We start from the raw sequence: 22,352 nt of genomic DNA, 5'->3' as shown, positions 1-22,352 counted from the left end.
ACGTGAGGTGGAGCGAGAACGAGCGTGGTTTGTGACTGAAGGCAAGCAGAGGAGCAGAGTACAGCAGAGACTCCGACCCTGGAGACCAAAGCTATGGTCACCCTCCGACCGCGGCCAACACTGTTTTGCAAGACGGGCTTCACTAGATATAACTTTGCGGTTTTCGTGCTTCCGTGTAGTTTGTGTTGGAGTCTGAACAGCGCAGCCACACGCAAGCACGCACTAGACACCGACCTGATTTATACGTGTAAGACGTTACAAACAGTCCCTTTAAAAGAGCCGGCTCAATGAACCAGCTCGTTCGCGACCTACACATCACTAAGCGAGAGAGAGAGCAGGAAGTAGTTTCCAGCAGCGGCCGGATGTTCAGTGTGAAGACAGGAACAACAAAGAAGAAGAGAAAGCGCCCGGGTTTTAAACCTACTCGAGATCACCTGAACAAACCTGAACACACAGACATCAAGGAGCTTCACTGTTCCTCACAGTAGGTGAGTTTAGTTATTATTTAAACCCCTCTTTACAGGACCTATATCTCTTTATATCTGAGCTGTGCTATGTGATGTAGCCGTTAGCCTCCCATCTCGGTTAGCCTCATCATTAGCTATCTGAGCTAGTTGGCTAATGATGAAATCCATCTATGAATGATGAGAGCTTCATAATTAACGTTACAGCCTGCTAGCTTTTCAGTTATTCACCTGGTAACGTTAGTGAGCAGTCACATTTAACCGTCAGTACTTCACCAGATGATAATGAATCATCATGTACCGGTGTTTAATCAGTTACACCCTCACTGGAGCAGCTAGCAGCTACTGGTTGCTCAGTATTTGTCATTTTAAAGGTCCCATATCATGTTCATTTTCAGGTTCATACCTGTATTTTGGGTTTCTACTAGAACATGTTTACATGCTGTAATGTTAAAAAAAAAACTTTATTTTCCTCATACTGTCTGCCTGAATATACCTGTATTCATGCTCTGTCTGAAACGCTCCATTTTAGTGCATTTCAATGGAATTGCATTGCTAGTCAACAGTTTGGGTCCATGTTTGCATCCTGTCAGCTGATGTCGTTCACATACACTGCAACAGGAAATAAACTGGGACACATTTGGAATGTTTATGTTTAAAACCGTGTAATTTTCTAAATATTGTATATTTGTGACATCACAAATGGACAAAAATCCTAACGGCTTGTTTTCAAACGCACAGTTTCTGAATACGGGCTGTGTGTATTTCCCTGTGGATTGAGCGTTTCAATACTTTCACAGTATTTATACAGGACTTAAGCCTGCTTTATGATAATAAAAAAACACATGAAAATCTCACTTTTTTATAATATGGGACCTTTAATGTCCATATGATGATGCCTAATGATATATTGAAGCACCATATTATCAGCATAGTTGCTTGCATCTTTTTCTTAAAGCTCCCATATTATAAAGAAAGTGAGATTTTCATGTTGTTTTTTTTATTATAAAGCAGGCTTAAGTCCTGTATAAATACTGTGAAAGTATAGAAACACTCAATCCACAGTGAAATACACACAGCCCGTATTCAGAAACTGCATTTGAAACAAGCTGTCAGGATTTCTGTCCATTCGTGATGTCACGAATCTACAATATTTAGACCCTTGACACAGATTTAAACGTAAACATTCTAAATGTGTCCCGGTTTATTTCCTAGTTGCAGTGTATGTGAATTCAGGCCGACAGTATGAGGAAAATAGAGGTTTTTTTTAACATTACAGCATGTAAACATGTTCTAGTAGAAACACAAACTACAAGTATGAACCTGAAAATGAACACGATATGGGACCTTTTAAAAGATAGGTTCATATATTTTCAAGTCTACTTTTTATATGAAATACTCACAAGTCCATAGAAAGAGTTACTGGTCACTGTAATCCTTCCTTCTGTCCACACTGGCAGTGTAAGAGCTGGAATAAAAGACCCACAGTCCTTGTGTGCCAAAATCTATTTTAAAGCTCAGCCAAAGCTAATATTTAGTCTTCACCAGTAACTGTCTTTTTAGTACAAAATCCTCTCTCTGTGTGTTACTATCTCTCCACTGCAGCTCTTTCACAATGTAATTTCTTGTAAAAACGACACTGCTTTTTACAATAGAAAAGCTCCAGTATAAGATGCTCTCTCTACGTGTATGTCGAGTCATTTTCAAATCACAAATTTGCCTCTCAGGGATTTACAATCTTTACAACCCTCGATTTGATTCAATGTTGTCACCGATTTACCTTTTTACTGTACTCATTTCATGTGCTAAAACTGAATATTGTGCCCTATTCTCTCTCATCAGGGCAAAAGAATTTGGTTTGCATGTGAGGACAAGTGTCTGCCGAGCCAACCATGGCGAACAATGCAGAGGATATCGAAAACAATATGGTCAGTATGAAAGAATGTGTCGCAGTGTCTCTGTATCTCTGACCGTGTTGATCGATTGGGTTATGATTACCTAACGGTTTTAGTTGAGAGCAACTCAGTGTTTCAGTGTCAAGTCAGTGATGAAAGAGTCGTTTGTGACGTCACACACTCTGTGGAGGAGTTTGAGTCTGATAACAGTAAATGATGATTATGGATGGTTATGTTCTGATAAGGAACGATGTTAGCCTTTGAACTAGAAAGGTAAATGCCAGCGTGCTGCTTTGCTGTCTTCCTTTAAATACAGGCGTGGCCTCCCTACCCTTTAGTCAAAGTCCCCTTTTACTGTCACAGTCAACTTAACAACCATAAGCCTTGTTTACCCCATAACAATTGTGCATATACATTACAACTGTGTGTCTCTGTTTTGACGAACTACAAAACATGTAATGTCTGTCTTGAACGGTATATTATGGTCAGGATGATGTCAGCCAGATCATTAATGAGGTCAGACAGCTCAGTCAGGCCAGTATGACACTACAGTATTATAACCCTAAGTATCTGGTTTATTTAACACAAATTCAGTCGTCTGTATCTCTTGTGTCCTTGGGACCAACATTGACTTTGTTCCCAAGACTGAGAGACAATGTGGCGTACCGCACAGTGAGGTCATTTTATACAGCAGAGCTGAGGTAGCTTTTACTGTTCAGAGAAATGCTTCCTGTCTTCATTTCTGTGTACCTGGTGAGATTGCTTCATGTCTGGGCTGCAGCATGTCTTGACTCGCCGGCAGCCTGACAGTGTTATTTCACACAGTATCCCTTATTTGCCTTTTTTTATTATTGTCCTGACGGGACAGATCCTCTGGGTGAGTGGGAACGAGCACACTGTTCTGGTCTAGTGAGCGTAAATGTACCAGTTAAGCTCTGAAATGCAAACATGGATTGCCTGATAACGCTTTTCTGTAGTGTTTATCTAATTTTTTGGCATTTTTGCCAATAAAAACAAATGAAACGCTTGAGTTAAAAGTGTTTCATCTGATAATACAATGCTCACATGGCGTCTAAAGATAGAATTCATAGACAAGATTGATTAAGTGAAAACCACAATGTCCCTGTTTTGAGTCTGTGGCATGTTTCATAAAAGCGAGCACTCTGCAAGAACTGCTTACATGCAGATCACAAACTGTGGCAGCATCACGTTTCACAAATGGTTGCTGATTGCTAAATTTGCGAATCCTACAAGGCTCTTGCATGCTCATGTGTGAGACACAAGTACGGCTTTTGCTTTGAGTAGCGAAACTTATCAAAAAGAGAGAAACTATAAATTATTTTGTGGCGCAAATCACAGCTTGCAATTTAGCAAATTTGGTGAAATTGGCTCCTCGCCAGGGACCTTTTGTTGCATGCCATTCCTGATCTTTCACCTACAATTACCTGTCATCTCCATATTATTGAGTCTCAAATAAAAGCATTAAACGCCCCAAATATACTCCAAAACAATTTCAAGCAAGATTGATAATTCTTTAATGATTATTTTTCTGATTTTTTTTCCTTTGTATTAGATAGTTCACAGTAGGGATTGACCGTAAACATGGGGAGAAAGTGGGGGGTGACGAGTGACAAATTGAACCAGCATCACAGTTACTATGTACACTGTATATTACTGTATGTTTCAGACCATTAGCACATCTGGATATCGCCATAGTTTATCACTTGACGTGGCTGTATTGTTGACTCTGAGAAGCTGTGTTTGCTCTGTGCATGTTTTGCACTATTGTTCTGATCTTATTAATTTCTGTATATATATATATATATATATATATGTATATATGTATATATATATATATGTATATATATATATGTATATATGTATATATATACATATATGTATATATGTATATATGTATATATATATATATATGTATATATATATATATATGTATATATATATATATATATATATATATATATGTATATATTTTGCAAATATATATATATATATATATATATTTTGCAAATGTATGTATATATTTATTATTAAAAAATCAATTACCAACACAAAACAATGACACATATTGTCCAGAAACCCTCACAGGTACTGCATTTAGCATAACAAATATGCTCAAATCATAACATGGCAAACTGCAGCCCAACAGGTAACAACAGCTGTCAGTGTGCGTTATTATCGTGTTAACTTTGACAGCCCTAACTCACATTTAAGAAGCTGGAATCAGAAAATAGATTTTTTTTATTTGTTTGTTTGTTTTTGTTACTCAAACCGATCGATGATAATCGATTATCCAAATAGTTGGCGATTAATTTAATAGTTGACAACTAATTGATTAATCGTTGCGGCTCTACTATAAAATTGTCCCTACACAAGTATCATACAACTTCCAAGTATGTCTAGAAAATAAAGTGATTCTTCTTCCATTCAGGACCAACAGGAGACCAACGTGGCCTCTGAACCCTCCCAGCAGCCCCAGGAGGCTGCGGTGACCAGATCACGGTCCAGGGGAGGCTCAGGAGCTGGAGGAGGAGGAGGAGGAGGAGCAGGTGATGGTGGAGGTGGAGGTGGAGGTGGAGGAGGTGGAGGAAACGGTAGTGGACCAGAGCAGAATGGACAGCCCCCCGCTGCTCGTCCTCCACGCGTGGTGGAGACCGAGGAGGACGAGGACGAAGAGTTGACCTTGAAATACGGGGCCAAGCACGTCATCATGCTGTTCGTTCCCGTGACCCTCTGCATGGTGGTTGTCGTGGCAACCATAAAGTCCGTCAGCTTCTACACCCAGAACGACGGGCAGACATTGTGAGTGTTTATAACTCTTATTGTGGTAGACAGGATCTAAAGCTCATCAGCGCTGGTGTTTGACTTAAATGCAATACAGCTGCAGTGCCACTAGGTGGAGTTAATGCTATATATATTTATGACATCTGCATAGTTTGAATACCAAGACGGTTCTGTAATTGAGTCTGAATCTGGCTCAGGACACTTAAACATAACATTTTATATCTTTAGCTCTTATCCAGAGCAATTTAAACCCACTGTAATAGCAGCAAGCCTATATTACATTATAAAGAGTTCAGTCTGGACCTGCTCTATAGGAAAAGTGCCCTGACATAACTTCTGTTATGATATGGGGCTTTATAAATTAATTTAAATAGCACTAACATTGAGGCAACCAGCTATAATTAGAACCACAGTATTTTCTTTATTGTATTTATTTTGTATTCTATTCCCCCCAGGCTCTACACCCCGTTCCCTGAAGACACAGAGACAGTAGGACAGAGAGCGCTCAACTCCATCCTGAACGCCACCATCATGATCACTGTGATCATCGTCATGACTCTGGTGCTGGTGCTGTTATACAAGTACCGCTGCTACAAGGTACACGCTAAAACCCACAGAGCTGACATGAATATTATAATAGTGTTGTTGTTTTTTTTTATAAAATTTGTATTTTTCAATACTGGAGGTTAGATTGAGTGTAACAGCAAATAATCAGCATTTACACACAGCTGTAATACAAACATGGACATCATTTTAACACAAACAAATACACAAACATGGTGTATTCTTGTTTATCCACGACGTCTTATTTTCCCCTCCAGTCTTTAAAATATCCCCTCCTCCCGTCCCCCACCCCAGATGGCACATAGCCATAAGCCTAAAAAAGAACCACAACAAAACTGAAAAAATATTATTTTATTGTTATTAATATTATTATTATTATTGTTATTATTATTATTATTATTATTATCAATAATAATAATAATAATAATAATAATAACATTTATATATATAATTAATATTATTATATTATTATTATTATTATTATTAATAATAATAATAATAATAATAATAATAATAATAATAACAATAAAATAACTTTAAAAATTATATATGTTTATATGCAACGGTAAAAAGAAAAGTAGAAGAAAAGTAATTGATTAATTAAAAATAAATAAAAACTGCCACAGGGAAACAATGTAGAAGACATTCGTTTACAGTCACAGATGTTATTTCATATAACTTAATTTAACTTTCTCCAGTGTCTGGGAAAAGGTGTCAGTTGTATTTTGTGTAATATATTAATGTTTGTTTGTTTAAAACTAGGTTTAAATAGCCTTTTCACCGCAGACATTTTGACTTGTCCTGGTAGGAAAAGCACAGTTATAACAATAACAATGGTTCTATTTTATTTAAGTGCCCTTGTAAACTAGTAGTAGTAGTAGTAGCTAGGAGTACCTGCATGCAATATAATGCTAGTAAATAAGGAGTGGTTTCAAACATAACCAGGGTGTTTCCCTCTCAATCATTAGAGTTCTCCATGTACTAATAGACTATTTTCACAGGAGACGTTTGGACTTGCCGAACACAGTTGTAACTGCTATTAAAATGACGTCATTACAATGAGATGTGCCAGTTCCAACCCAGTGTTCTCTCCTGTTCTGTCTGCATGTTGGGTACACTGTCATGAATTCCTGGAAAACTTAATTTTATGAAGTCATCTTTAATGTTATTCATTCCATCTGTGCTTTTCCTATCATGTAAAAAAAATGTTGGCTGTGAGAAGAGTCTATAAGTTCCTGCAGAAGAGGAGGCTACAGTCTCAGCACCGCAGTCTCAGGACCGCATTTCTATTTAGAAAATAGCCTACGTGAAATGACCACGACCTCTTAAAAATGCATTAAGTTGTGGCGGAAACAATTTAGGTTTACTCAACAATAACTTCTTTGTTAGGTTTAGGAAAGAAAAGATCATGGTTTCGGTTAAAATAAGTACCCTAATGTTACGTTTACGTTACTTAACCTTTGCTAAACGGTCTCCCTGATTGTACAGCGAGGGAGAGGGAGAGAGAGGGAGAGAGGGTGGCAACTAGAAATAACATGTAATTGACATTTGACTGGCTGACAACACTTATTGTGGGGGTATTTAAACTTAATTGAAATGGTAAAATAATGAGTATTAAACAAGCATTTACACTGAAGACAGTAGGCTTGGCGAAAACTGGGGTCCTACACATGCGGTCCTGAAACTGCAGCCTCCTCTACTGCAGGAACGCACTACTCAAACTCTCTGATGCTCGTTGTATTTGCCCTCTGTCGTAACCCCGTCCAGCCTGGTTGTCCAGGTAGTTTGAAACAAGCATTAGCAACAGGTATTTATTTGCAAGTACTGATCTGCTGAAACATTAAATCCCATGACTCTGATCTTTGCCATCACAGGTGATTCAAGGCTGGCTCTTCCTCTCCTCCCTCCTCCTGCTCTTCTTCTTCTCCTACATCTACCTCAAGTAAGCCCTCGACACTTTATCTCATTTTCCCACACATTCTCATAAATGTCAAGTTGTCTACGTCTTTACAATGATTTATGTCCCTGCTCTGTCCAACAGAGAGGTTTTCAAGACCTACAATGTGGCCATGGACTATTTCACCCTGGTGATAATCATTTGGAACTTCGGAGTGGTGGGCATGATGTGTATTCACTGGAAAGGGCCGCTGCGGCTCCAGCAGGCCTACCTCATCATGATCAGCGCCCTCATGGCCCTGGTTTTCATCAAGTACCTGCCAGAGTGGACCGCCTGGCTCATATTAGCCGTCATATCTGTCTACGGTAAATCCTCCTCTCTATTCTGCTCTGTGTACTTTTAAGGAAAAAAGATGAGCTCTTCATCCAACCTTTTGAAAATGTTATCTTGTGCAGCAACGTTCAGTCATCTAGTTCCTTTTAGTGCTTGAGGAAAAATGTGTAATCTATCTTTCTTTCAACATTTGCAAGATAGGAATGGATCTGGAACCAAAGACAAACTTATTAACATGAAACAACAGCGTAGAACTTTTATCATAAACACTATTTCTTGTGAGGATTTCTTTTTCTTTCCAGCTGTATGTATGAAACAAGTGTTGATAAATGTCGTCATTGGTGTGCTAAAAGGAAGGATGTGTCTCAAGACCTGAAACTGAAACACAAATGCTTTAAGGAAATGTTGGTTGAAAGACAGATCTATGAGTAAAGGAAGTCTGGTTGGAGACGGTGTTGAAAGCTGGACTTAAAGCTGCCTCCACGGCACGCCAACAAAAATAGCTCTTGATTTCCTATAAGCTGCTTTCTTGGTGAAAGGCACAGGTGGTTGCTCAAATTTTAGAATTACTGGGGAATTTTCTCTTTACTACGGCTTTCAATCGATTCAAATAGTTAATCGTGATGAATCACGTTTTTTTATCTGTTCAAAATGTAGCTTAAAGGGAGATTTGTCAAGTATTCAATACTTTTATCAACATGGGAGTGGGAAAATATGCTTGCTTTATGCAAATGTATGAATATATTTATTATTAGAAATCAATTAACAACACAAAACAATGACAGATATTGTCCAGAAACCCTCACAGGTACTGCATTTAGCATAAAAAATATGCTCAAATCATAACATGGCAAACTGCAGCCCAACAGGCAACAACAGCTGTCAGTGTGTCAGTGTGCTGACTTGACTATGACTTGCCCCAAACTGCATGTGATTATCATAAAGTGGGCATGTCTGTAAAGGGGAGACTCGTGGGTACCCATAGAACCCATTTACATTCACATATCTTGAGGTCAGAGGACAAGATGATCCTTTTCCCTGCCGAAATTTAGCGTAACTTCGTAGTGATATTTAGCCTCCTTCGTGACAAGCTAATATGACATGCTGCATGACATTCCTTAGGTTTTCTAGTTTCATATGGTACCAGTATCCTCACTCTAGCTTTAAAACTGAGCCCGCTACAACCCGCTAGTTGCGTTAATGCGTTAAAGAAATGAGTGTTGTGAAAATGAATTTGCGTTACCGCGTTATTACTACATTAACTTTGACAGCCCTCGTCTTTACACATCAGAAATGAGGTTCAGATAGATTAGGCATCAGTCACAAAGACAAGTTGATGTTTGTCCTTACCTGTCAAGGAGTAGTACATAATTAATATACTTGCAAAAAAGTACTTCATTTTTCAATATAATGGACGTTAAGTTTGCAGAGGTTCAGATACTGAGTCTTTCCAACGTATTCAAATTATGTTACATTACCAAGAGTTTCTAGTTAAAGTCGCATTGACATTTTTTGTTTCTGCTGAGTTCCTTTTCCAAGAAGAAATATTTAGCAACTGGAGTTCAGTGGAAGTAGATATGAGATCGCAGTGATTCACAGAGTGATTCTAGCATACTTGGAAACTCAGTGCACTTATTTTATCGTATGTGGAAGTAAACCTTTTAGAGAAGGAAGAGAGCGATTGAGACTGTTAATATTCTCTATTTTCACTGAAGTCTCTGCTTCCTGTCATCACAGATGTCATGTCAGGGAGCTATTTTTGGTCTCTCACAGAGCGCTCTGTCTGTATGGTGGCTAACATCACTTGTCTGGCTTCTTTCACAGATCTGTTAGCGGTGCTCTGTCCCAAAGGACCTCTGAGGATCCTGGTGGAGACGGCTCAGGAGAGGAACGAGCCCATCTTTCCAGCTCTCATCTACTCCTGTAAGACAGACACTGATTATAGACATGACTTAATTCACATTTTATTGTATTAAAACACAAGTTTTAAAGAAAACATACAGAAGCTAAAATTGTTTTCTCATTAAACTGCCACTTAAACTTCTTTCAGTGCTAAAAATAGTCCTTCCTTACAACTGACGCTTCCACTCCTGTCAGCATTTCCACTTTAACTGTCGCTTAAATGCGTTAGTGCTTTCCATTAAATTGCCACCTCAACTCTTTTCAGTGCTAAAAAAGTCCTTGATTACAAGTGATGCTTCAACTCCTTCCAGAAACCAATCAACACTTCCACTCACTGTCAGCACTTCCACTTAAACTGTCGCTTAAATGATTCAGTGCTTTCCTTTAAATTGCCACATTTTCTTTCAGTGCTTAAAAAGTGCTTTCACTTCAACTCTGAAGTGAATAGACATTAACTTAGGCTTCAAATCCTTTCAGAAACCAACTGCTTTCACTTAAAACAACTCTCCATGTCTTTTCAGTTTAACTTCAGGTCCTTTTAGCATTTTCACTTCAAGTGACCCTTATCAGCACATTCACTTAACAACTTCTTTCAGCACTTTCACTGACACTTCAATAACCTTTAGTCCAGTCACTTGAAATGACACTGCCATTTTTACTGCAGTACTGTATGTGTTTACACTTAAATATATCACTGAGACCTTCTGTTCTTTGTACATATAGCATCTTTTTTTTGGAAAACAAAAACAGCCACAGGTCACTGGGGAGCGCTTTATCCCAGCGTTTTATAAAAAAAGCGCTCCGGGCATCTTCACCCACAAATGGGCTTTTCCGTCTTTGTTACGATAATGTCCTTCTGACATATAAAGCTCAGGATAGACCAACTCGACCAAAACAACTTCTCCTCTATTTTATACAGTGGCGTCACCATCACTTTTCTGAAAAGCTCAGAGATTTTCAACTAGAAGCGCTGTGAGCGGCCGCAAAAAAAAGGCTGAGCGCTCATAAACAAGGCGCTGGGTGCAGCGCTTTTTCTGGAGGCGGTATACGCTCTGTCCCCGTTGGGAACAATTTAAAAAATATACTGGCGCACAGAAAAAAAAGCTATACGGACACAGGCCCTTAACTGACCCTTCAACTCCTTTCAGCAGTTCCACTTAGTGACTCTACAATCTCTTTCAGCAAGTACACTTTAATTGACACTTCAACTCCTTTCAGTGCTTCTGTCAAGTCATTTTAGTACTTCATCTTCAGGTCTAAGTTGAACTTCAGGTGGATACCGCCATAAAAATACAAAAGCGTCAAAGAATTAACATTTTAAGGCTTTTTTTACTTACTAATTTTATGTTGAGGTACAAAGATGAGTTTAATTAGTTGAAACAGAAGCACTGAAAGAAGTTGAAGTGGCTGAAGCAAGCACACTTTTTTTCTGAAAATTTTCCTTTTCTAGTTCGTAACAGAAATCTTGACACCTTCAATAATTTGACTTCTTCCACAGCTACAATGGTGTGGCTCGTCAATATGGCCGACACTGAGTGGCCTAAAAGGAACTCGACAGAAGCGGCGTCGCCTCAACCAGAGGCTCCTCCAGAAGGTGAGCGGGGGTGTCAAAGTGATGGAGCGATGTTTATTATGGTACCGGATCAGTTACCTTTCAATCAGTGTTGTTTAGTCTAACTGGTATCTCTTGTCTTCAGCCGTGGCGTCCCCGGCTCCCTCCGGTCTGTCGCAGGACGACGGCGGCTTCAACTCTACCTGGGTCAACCAGCAAGAGAACCAGCTGGGGGAGCTCCAGTCCACCGATCAGACCAGACGGGAGATCCAGGATATGCCCTCCGCTCGCCCTCCCGTTGACGACGACGATGAGGAGAGTGAGTACAAATATATAACGTAGATTATTTAAAATATAATTTAGTAATTTATTAAAGTTATTGTTGTCAGTGAAGCTTCAGGGCTCAGTTTTAAAAGCTAGAGTGAAGATAGTGGTATCATATGAAACTATAAATCCTAATGAATCCATCAGTACCAACCATGTCATACTAGCTTTGTCGAGAAGGAGGTTAAATAACGCTCCAAATTTATGCTAAATTTTGGAGAGGAAAAACTGTCATGGCCATTGTCATCGCGATTAACTATGGACAATCATGAGATTAAGAGATTAAATATTTTAATCGATTAACAGCCCTATCAGTAATTCATTTTTTATAGTCTAAACGGAAGCTAATGTGTTTCTTTCCTATACAACTGTCTGTCTGTCTTTCCATACATCTCTTTATACACTAGAAGTCCTGCATTATCAGCATCATGTATTGTTAAATCACAAGAGTGATAACTAGTACATTATGATCCGTTTAGATTTAACTCTGTAATTCAAACTGGTGAATTCCCAGATTGTCTGACTCTCAGTGTGTAATCATCATCTTTCAGTTCCCTCTTCTTCCGAACACATAAAATATTTTGGGAATATTTTTATGTGTTCCCCTTTCTGTGAAATTAGTGCGTATGTGAACGCGACTGCATGTTTGGCTGCAGACTGTTTTTAGTCGGAGCAGATTAGGAAGCGATTATTCATGGCAATTGCTAGGTTTCATGTCCGTACTATTTGGGGGCCCCGCGCTCTTTTCTAAGTTAAAGCTTCAGTAAATATGGGGTCGGCGCTCTTGTTTTTACAGTAATTACAGTTGTGAACAGATTTCTATGGGGGTTGGAGGGCGTGGATCTGAGGCGAATCCCGTGTTTGAATTGACTCCACCCTGAATGTGGTGTCCTCCTGTGTTCTTAGGGGGCGTCAAGCTGGGGCTCGGAGACTTCATCTTCTACAGCATGCTGGTGGGAAAGGCCTCGGCCACAGCCAGCGGCGACTGGAACACCACGCTCGCCTGCTTCGTAGCCATCCTCATTGTGAGTGACCACAGCTGCTTATTTTGTCGTCAAGCAAAGCCACCGCAAACCACATCTCTGTCTCTCAGCACAATGTCTAACCCCACTTTACGTGAACCACTCGATTGTATAACAGTTTTTTTTCCCCCCTCAGAGCTTTGTTTGGTACACAATCTCTCAACGTTCTATTTTCTCTGTGTTTTATTTTGTTTGCCTCTTCCCCCGCAGGGCTTGTGTCTGACTCTGCTCCTCCTCGCCATCTTCAAGAAAGCGCTCCCCGCTCTTCCCATCTCCATTTTTTTCGGCCTAGTCTTCTACTTCGCCACAGACAACTTGGTGCAGCCCTTCATGGACAGGCTGGCGCTACACCAGTTCTACATTTAGCAGGACGCTGCCCTGATAACCCTCACCCACATAGCCCTCCGGCCAACAACACGAGCGCGGTCCCCTTCACAGCCGGGGGAACAAAGGGCGACGCAGGGGCCCCTCCCGTCCCCGCATCCCCTCCTAAGAACTCATGATGACGGGACACAAGTTGTTTTTTGTTCTGCCTTTCTTTCCGGCGCCAAGGGGGGGTATTCCCCACGAAGGCTGTTCTTAGATATTTTTTATTTCACTTTTAAACCAAGAAGTGACATTTTCTCGCTCGACTTGGGATCTCATCTTCAAACCCGCCGATCACCGGTCTCAGGCTCAGTCCAAACTAAGAGAAGTTGGTGGTAATATTTTACCTTTTTATTTATCCAGGGAAGCTTCACAAGAGCTTGTCTGCTTCCACTCATATCTGGGAGCTGCCCAGTACACCCACAGTCCTCTACAACTGGGGCTTTACAGAAGGTGCCTTGCTCAGGGACACCTCGGTGGTAGCTGTTGAGCAGAAGGGAGACAGTTTCATTAAATCTCCCTTCAAAGACTTTAAATCATCTTCATTTCTACGACTTCTGAGCCGCCACCGCCCCCCGAAACTAAACCCACGATTTCAAAAGCCTTCATCAAACTAATGGACACTCTGATGATATTGATAATAGATGTGTAGTTTGATTGTGTATGAGCTGTCAGTCACCAGACGTGCTTTCCTCACCGCTGTTAAGAATGGTTAAGTTCCCACTTTAGACACACCAGAACCAAAAGCTCTGAAGCCGGAGAGCGATTCACACCCCGAAAGATTTACACCGAACATGTTTTGAGCTTGTGAATCTTTCTCATGGGAAAAAAAGTGGATGAATTTATTTTCTCTAGAATTAAGATATGAGTATAATTATGACACTGACTCAGCAGAGAGATTTCACCACGTTTCCTGCCCTTAATTTTTACGTCAAATCACATTTGAAGTCGCAGCCTGCAGAGGGAGGAAAGTTCACACACTGACACACTCACACCTGAGACTTGCCTGCCATGTCAGTCACGTGCTGTCGGCCACTGAGCAGTTCTGCTGGAGCAGTCGGAGGTTCAGTGCCTTGCTCAAGGGCATTTCAGTAGTAGTTGTTGTTATTGTTCTTGTAATTGTGGGACAGAAATGTGCTTTTCATTCTCTTCCCTGACTGATTAGTTTTTGTTTTTTTTTCAACCTGTCCAGGGATTGTAACCTCTGATCATCTGGTCACAAACTCTGAACCTTTAGGCTATAGCTGCCCTCATGATGCTCGCCTGGTGCTGTCTGGAACTATGCTACATCAAACACTATACACAGATACCCGTCGTGTTTTTTTCAAGATATGCGGACGAGAAACTTTGTACTTTTTGAATCATGAGGGTAAATGTTAACGGGGTTCCTACACAGATCAGGAAAATCTGAGAATAATGTGAAAACAAACAAAACATTTGACAGGAATTCTGTCCGTGTTTTGAGGGAGAAACAGTCCTGAATGAGGGAGTTGTAGATGTAGTTTGATTTGATACTTGAATTTGTGAACATTTTTGGAAAACAATCTCCAGTTATCAAGCATTATTTGCGTAATTTTAATCAAGTTAAAAACAAACCAAAAAGTTTAAATCATGGTTAAAAAAAGTAAATAAATGAACCCAAACTCTGTGGCTCCTCATATACGAGATAATGCAGAATGACGGAGGAGGACGAGCTGCACTGATTTGTCTTTTGTTGTTGCACTCGAGTTTGCAGAGAAGAAAACCTAGAGGGAACAATATTGTGATATTTGTCCTGAAACCTTTTTTTTCTTCCCTTTTTGTTTTTAGGGAATATGTTGGGTGACTGGCTTTTTTTCTGTCCTTCACATGCATATGTGTGTTATGCAAGGTTATTAAATTCAGATTTTGTTTTTTAATAAATAATTAAACTTAAAATACTCTTTTTTTTGTTGTTGTTTTTCTGACACAGATTCTTAAGTCTCTAATTTGTATTTTTCTCAACCAGTGTGGACCACATTATAGCACTTAATGTGGTAACCTGTGAATTACAGTTTTATTTTTGGCTTTATGTTTGATGTCAAGTGGTGACTGTGCTGGTGCTTTTGTTCTTTACCAGCCAGAGTTAAACTGTCACTCAAAATATGGGTGTATCCAGTTTTTATGCTGGCAAAGTTTGAGTTTCTGTGTGTTTGTCTGTTCAGTGGCTCAAATTTTAGTTGTTTTTTTTCCCCGACAAACCAACAGAACACATCGAGCTACCGGACAAGTTAGCTAAAGAAGCACTCCACCGATTTTTACACGTCAAAGTCTATTTACTCGTCACGAGGAGCACTTCTCAATCTGCAAAAAAACTGTTGTATGATGTCTTCTGCAGTTCTGGAGGGAACTCGTGATGTCATCAGGGTTATCTCTTATTTATTTCAGCCTCTCACAAGTACTCCAACTTTGTCGAAGTGAAATACTAAATCTCTTAAAACTTTTTTTCCCCCCCTCAAACTATGTGCTAAACTAAATCCTGGTCCTATCAATAATGCAGAGGTTGCATGCATGTCCAGCCTAACAATTTATAATTTGAACAGTGTTGGAAGAAGTATTTAGATCAAACAATATGCAAGGTGCAAGTTCTGCATTCAAAATTTGATTTAAAGGTGCAGTGTGTAGGATCTGGCGCCGTCTAGCGGTGAGGTTGCATATTGCAACCAACTGAAACTTCTCCCGTGTGCCAAGCGTGTAGGAGAACTACGGTGGCTGACTTCATTGTTTGGTTTGTCCGTTCTGGGCTACTGTAGAAACATGGCAGACTCCATGAAGAGGACCCACGTCGTATGTAGGTTTATATCTACATACGGGCTCATTATAAGGTAATGAAAACACAACGATTCTCATATCAGGAGTAAAAGTATTTATTATTGGATTATTACCACTGATGCATAAACTTGTAAACATTATGTTGCAGGTGGAGCTAATTTCAAATTAGTTTAATCTATAATTATTTATATTATTGTATACACTGATTACATGTTTTGTATGAAAATCTTAATTTGCAAAGTAACTAGTAGCTGTCAGACAATATCATCCTGTAGTGGAGTAGAAGTATATAATAGCAGAAAATGGAAATACTTAAGTAAAGTTCAAGTACCTCAATATTAGTACTTTAGTAAATGTATTTAGTTGCATTCCAGCTCTGCATAGTTGATGTATGACATTAAACTTTAAACTGTATTATGTGAGATTTTCCCTCTGTAAAACTGTACTGATCTCTCTGTATTTGCCCCCCTCTACACAGAGGTCAAAGGTCGGGGGCGACACCCCTGGAGCTGCTTTGTACTTCAACACAGTAACAAATTACTGTTGTCTCTGCTGCATCATCAGTTCTGCTTTCCAGTGAGCAGCCACCCTGACGCAAAGCGTCTCTGCAGACGGTGGGAACATTGTGGAAATTCCTCGGCGTGCTGATGCACTGGCATCCCGCGCTCGCCGTCCCCCGATGCCAACTGGCCAACAGGTCTCTATTGGCGCGCTGCCCGGCGCGCTGGACGCATTAACTGTCACCATGGGGACCGTTTGGCCTGGCTGGCCGGGACAGTGGCACAGTATGGCAGTTTACCCAGAATGTTTAGCCTCATACTGTGACTTACCTAACGAGCCCTCAGCGAGGCCTCATTCTGGCTCATGACAGTCCTGCTGCTCGGCTGGTGAACAACTACAGAGTTAATTCCATCAGGCTTCTCGTCCATCGACTCCAGACACCTGTTCTGTTCAGATTAGGTTACACCTAATTCAAACACTTGAAGCTGTTTGGGCTGCTTTCCCAGAAAAGATTAACCCCTCCTCTAGACTTTCCCAATGATGAAGAATTGAGAGAATCTTCTGTTTCTGTTTCCTCACAGATGTGAAATGAGACGTCACATTTCTTTGTGGGCCTTTAATCTTGTTCGCTGACATGTGGATGAGACTACAGAGTGAATTGAGGTAGCCTGTCAATCACTGTCATCCTCTGTATGGTCTGGACTTAAGCAGGAGACGACGTGCCGGTGTGTCACACCTGTGTGCGTTAGAGGTTTCCCAGGATAGCTCTGCTAAGGGGATTACTGTGCAGGGAGGGACGTCTGCTCCGTGTGAGACATGTAAGGAATTGAGGATTAGACTTCCATAATCGCTGGCAGCAAGCGCAGACGCTCAACAACGCAGAAGAAAAACCCTGTAAAAGGTGAATAAAAAACATCTGAGAGATGTCTAAGGACAAGCTGGAGAGCCTGGTGAAGCGCATGGAGGAGACGCTCTCGGAGATGGAGCAACTGAAGGTGCACTGCGGGAAGCAGAGCGAGGAGCTGAGCCAGCTGGTGGTGGAGCTCCGGAGAGAGAACCAGGAGCTGGTGGAGAAGTACAACCAGCTCGTCGTGGAGATGAAGGAGGCAAAGGAGATCATAGAACAGCTACAAGACACAAAATATGCCTTTAATGCGAAGGAGAGGCAGGCGCAGAAGCTCAGCCGGCAGCTCTGAAGGCCCATGAGGAGGATGAAAACGTGACTTGGATGTACTGGAGGACACTGGAGAAGGCTGATGGGAAAAAAACAGCTTGTTGCAGAAGATTTCTAAATACCGGGTGGGCAGGCTAAACTGGGCGCAGCTGTTTTCTTTAACATATAGTACGTTTTTTTCTGTCTGCGTATGTGTACATTTTAGACCCGGAAGGGAGGGATGTAAAGCTTAGTAATTTGAATGTTAACTTAAATCCTGTGGCTTACTGCTCCTTTTAAAGCCATGGCTAGACTTAATGACCAGGAATCAAAACCCAAAGGTCTCCAACAAATGTGGATGTGGAAAACGTGGACTCTGATTGCAAAGGGGGGTTTTCAAAAGACATTATACTCATTAGGTTTCTATAATTGAAACAACAGCATGCCTAAGCCAGGCTGAGCTGCCCCTGTAAAGATTTTATTTGATGATATTATTTTTAGCTGTTCAGAGAAGTGGGTGGTCACCTATTTTTGTAGAGTCAAAGTGCTAAAAATACCCAATTATCCCTTCCTACACTAAACCTTGTGAGACTTAAAGGTGCCTCCCTCCTCTCTTGGTCCCAGGACATTGTGTATTATGTACTCCAATAAAGTTTAAATCCTGCAAATCTTCAGCGGATCTATGAAACTCACAGTTACTCGTGTTGAAGGCTTTTTGCATCATGTACAACTTGAGCACTATGAAGACGGTTGTGGTTTGATGTTTATTGAACCTGAACTCATTATTAAATGTTCTTATTGAATCTGAATCCTCTTGAATGCCTGTATATTTTGTGGGTTTATCTTTCTGTAATAAAAGTTTAGGGCTGTCAATTGATTAAAATATTTAATCGCGATTAATCACACATTTTTTATCTGTTCAAAATGTACCTTAAAGGAAGATTTGTCAAGTATTTAATACTCTTATCAACATGGAAAGGACAACTATGCTGCTTTATGCAAATGTATGTATATATTTATTTTTGGAAATCATTTAACAACATAAAACAATGACAAATATTGTCCAGAAACCCTCACAAGAATAAAAAATATGCTCAAATCATAACAGCCAACAACAGCTGTCAGTGTGTCAGTGTGCTGACTTGACTATGACTTGCCCCAAACTGCATGTGATTATCATAAAGTGGGCATGTCTGTAAAGGGGAGACTCGTGGGTACCCAGAAATCCCATTTTCATTCACATATCTTGAGGTCAGAGGTCAAGGGACCCCTTTGAAAATGGCCATGACAGTTTTTCCTCACCAACGTTTAGCGCAAGTTTGGAGCATTATGTGCCCTTCTCCGTGACAAGCTAGTATGACATGGTTGGTACCAATGGATCCCTTCGATTTTTTTGTTTCATATGATATCAGTATCTTCACTTGGCTTTAAAAACTGAGCCTCAACCTCAAAATCGCAAGTTAGCGTTAATGCATTAAAGAAATTAGTGTATTTAAAAGGAATTTGCGTTAATGCATTATTATTGTGTTAATTTTGACCGCCCTACAAAAGTTAAAAATATCATAATATTCAAGAACTAAAATAAAAAAGACAGAACTAAAACTAAAACATATTATTTTCTGCCTTGCCAAGAGTTAGATGAAAGGATTGACATCACTCTCCGTAGAGTAAATATGAAGCTACAGCTGGCTAAGCAGTTAGCTTACTTTAGTGTGATAGAAACAGGTAAACAGATAGTCCGGTTCTGTCCAAAGACACATAATACACCACCACTGTGGATGGTCAAAAGGACCACATAGAAACATAAAATGACTGCAAAGTACAAAGTGAACATAACTACAAAGACATGCAGAACAGCTGCAAAGTGAACAAAACAACTCGAGATATACAAAACAGCTGCAAAGAGACCACCAAGAGACTCACAAATACCATGAAATGGGGCAAAACAACCACGTAGAGACACAAAACAACAACAAAAAGAGGCTAAAAAACTATAAAGTATGTAGGAGAGGTGGTGGTGACTTTTGCATATCTGTGCCCAGGGGTCCATTGTCTCAAATATTTATCCCATTATCTCCTGACTCATCCATATAACATGGACTTGGACTTATATAGCGTTTTTCTAGTCTTCCGACTACTCAAAGCGCTTTACACTACATGTCAGAGTTCACCCATTCATGGCAGAGGCTACTGAGGTGCCAACTTTGCCCATCACGATCTAATCTAAATTCTCATTCACACACCGATGGCTATGCCTTCGGGAGCAATTTGGGGTTAAGTGTCTTGCTCAAGGACACATCGACATGTGACCTGGAGCAGGCGGGGATCGAACCAACGACTTTCCGATTGATGGACAACCTGCTCTACCCTCTGAGCCACAGCCACAGTATATATAATATTCATAACTATGTTTTCATTAGTGTATAATCACCTGAAACTAAGAATTGTGTTTTCGTTACCTTAGAATGAGCCCTTCATATTTATGTAGCTAGATATGAAGGGAGTCCACCATGTTGCTCCACCATGTTTCTACAGTAGCCCAGCAGAACGGACAAACCAAACACTGGCTCTAGAGAGAGCCTGTCATGTATCTACGTTACCTGAAAGATACCGTAGTTCTCCGGCACTCTTGTAAAACTGTGGTAACGTGAGCCGCAGAGTGTAAAACCGTTGTACCGCCAGCCGCCGTCTGACTTCCGTTGCTCCTAGAGTAGTGTTATTATGGTAAGGATGGCCTCTGAGCGAGGCGAACGGCGTTACCACGGTTTTGCACTCGGTGGCTCACGTTATCGCAGTCTTGGAAAGAGAGCAGTGAGAGGAGGGGTACTCAGTTGGTTGCGATCTGCAACCACACCACTAGATGCCACCAAATCCTACACACTGCACCTTTAAGTAGGCTAAAGGACTGTGTATTTCTTCTACCTCATACTGGTAATGAAAGCATCATTGTGCACTGAACAGAATATATATTGTAGTAAATATTGTACATGTGCTACAAACCTCTTGGATTGTGCTGCACAAACTGGATGGACATGATCTGCTGTTTGGGAGCTATAAATAGTTGAGTTTCTCTATGTGAAGGTTAAAATGGGACTATAACTCAATTTGTGTTTGATGGTCCATTGAAGTTAAGTGGTGTTTTGACTCACATAGGGCACATAAGTAGAGGCTTTGTTTTCATTTTGGTTTTGAACTTTCCATCCCTTTGGAAAGGTTATGGTTACCTGTGATGTGATTTTAAACATTTATATACTCACTGAGTCATTCAGTCTGGCCTATACATGGAAAAGGATCCTTCAGTGTAACCAGATAAACAAACGTGTGGCTTGAATGGGTTTCAGTGGCATATTTGGCGTTATAACTGTTTTTCTTTGGTTTATTCACGAGAAGAAAAAAATCTTGGGGCCACTGTGGCTCTCTAGCTGTTTCACACCCCCATTTCTGAATGATTGAATGAATGAAACAGCAGAAAGTTTGCTCAAGACAAGAACACATTACACCCAAGATGTGTTCTTTTTTTTTTTACATGAGCCCACAACTACTTAATCCTGCACAATCTCAGCAGTTTTGTGTGTTTGGTTTTTGAAAGCCAGTTGGGATGTTTGGAAAAACCTCACCCCCAAACGAGAAGAGAGAAAAGGGGAGGAGGTGTAAAGTCTTTTTGGGAAACATATAATGGTATATGTTTAAACACAGCTTTGGTAGTGGCCACAACGGTTTCCTCTTTAAAACCCAAAATAATCACTTTTCTATGTTGTCCTCAAACATGTTCAGGGTTACCCTATACAACAATTACATTATTCAATTATTCAAGGCTTTTGTATTTGAGATCAGTCTTTTGAATTATTGAGAACACAAAGAGAAAGATCAATTTCAGGGATTGATCAATCATCATATTGAGTCCTATATATACTAAACATACAAGAGAACTTTTCTTTTGACAAAGTAAGGTAACATTTGGGGCCCACTTCAACTTAAAATTACAACCCTTCCTTTCACATTACACCCAGAACTTCCCAGGGAGATGACTTTGGGATGTTGACCCTGGTATTATATGTACTATATGCTCATCGGGAGGACTTTATAATGACATATAGCAAAGGGACATTTTGTACAAACTAAATTCACGGTGTCCAGAGGATGAATTCTACTTGCCCTCTGACATTTCATCTTGCTCCATCACCAGGTAATAATTTCATTTAGTCTAATACTTTAATTTATGACCAAATACCTGCAAAGCTAACACCAGCCTCAGAGCTATAAACAACGAGGAAGTAAAGCCTCACAGGGTTAAAGGGACTGTTTGTAACTTCTTACACGTATAAATCTACCGGGTCAGGATCCCATGCGCGCTCGCGTGTGGCCAGAATCTCTGCTCCACTGCCTGCTTGCCTTCACTCACACACTGCGCCCGTTCTCGCTGTCTCGCTCCACCTCTACACGTGCATGCGCGCACACTACACCTTGCAGAAGAGTTAGTAGCTCTGAGAATATCTAGTAAATGTACAGTGGACGTTTGTGCAGAAATAAATGTTGCAGCTCCTCCAGACCAACAGAGGTTTTCCGTGTCTTGTGAAGTGACGGGGCTCCGCAGAGAGAAACGTTATCGTCTCCGACCGGGTGCCGGAGGGAGACACCGGCACCCGGTCGGAGACGATAATGTTTCTTTTCCAGGAAAAAGCCAACACTAGGATCAGCAGTGATTCATGGAGAGACCTTTGTCTGGTCAGCTAACATTACTGCCAAGCAGGTGAAATATAGAGTGATATTGTGCTTTTAGCTGACGT

At 40.5% G+C, this 22,352-nt stretch overlaps 1 protein-coding gene across 2 annotated transcripts; it reads left to right on the top strand.

Moving 5' to 3' along the window:
• The first annotated feature begins 322 nt into the window (after positions 1-322).
• psen1 (presenilin 1) lies at positions 323-15,038 on the top strand. Of its 2 annotated transcripts, none has more exons than XM_037746832.1 (11): positions 323-484; positions 2,307-2,392; positions 4,809-5,179; positions 5,617-5,758; positions 7,600-7,667; positions 7,767-7,987; positions 9,780-9,878; positions 11,356-11,451; positions 11,555-11,728; positions 12,640-12,758; positions 12,966-15,038. In XM_037746832.1, exons 2-11 carry the CDS (start codon positions 2,357-2,359, stop codon positions 13,119-13,121), a joined length of 1,482 nt encoding a protein of 493 aa, XP_037602760.1. In that variant the 5' UTR covers positions 323-484; positions 2,307-2,356; the 3' UTR covers positions 13,122-15,038. The 2 variants fall into 2 exon arrangements, with proteins under 2 accessions (XP_037602760.1, XP_037602759.1); XM_037746831.1 differs by having other exon boundaries at positions 323-488.
• Positions 15,039-22,352: the final 7,314 nt, after the last annotated feature.

This window comes from Sebastes umbrosus, chromosome 16 (genome assembly GCF_015220745.1).
Source record: "Sebastes umbrosus isolate fSebUmb1 chromosome 16, fSebUmb1.pri, whole genome shotgun sequence".
NCBI classification, from domain to species: domain Eukaryota; kingdom Metazoa; phylum Chordata; class Actinopteri; order Perciformes; family Sebastidae; genus Sebastes; species Sebastes umbrosus.
Note: the sequence above shows the minus strand (reverse complement) of the source record. Positions and strands in the feature narration are given on the sequence as shown.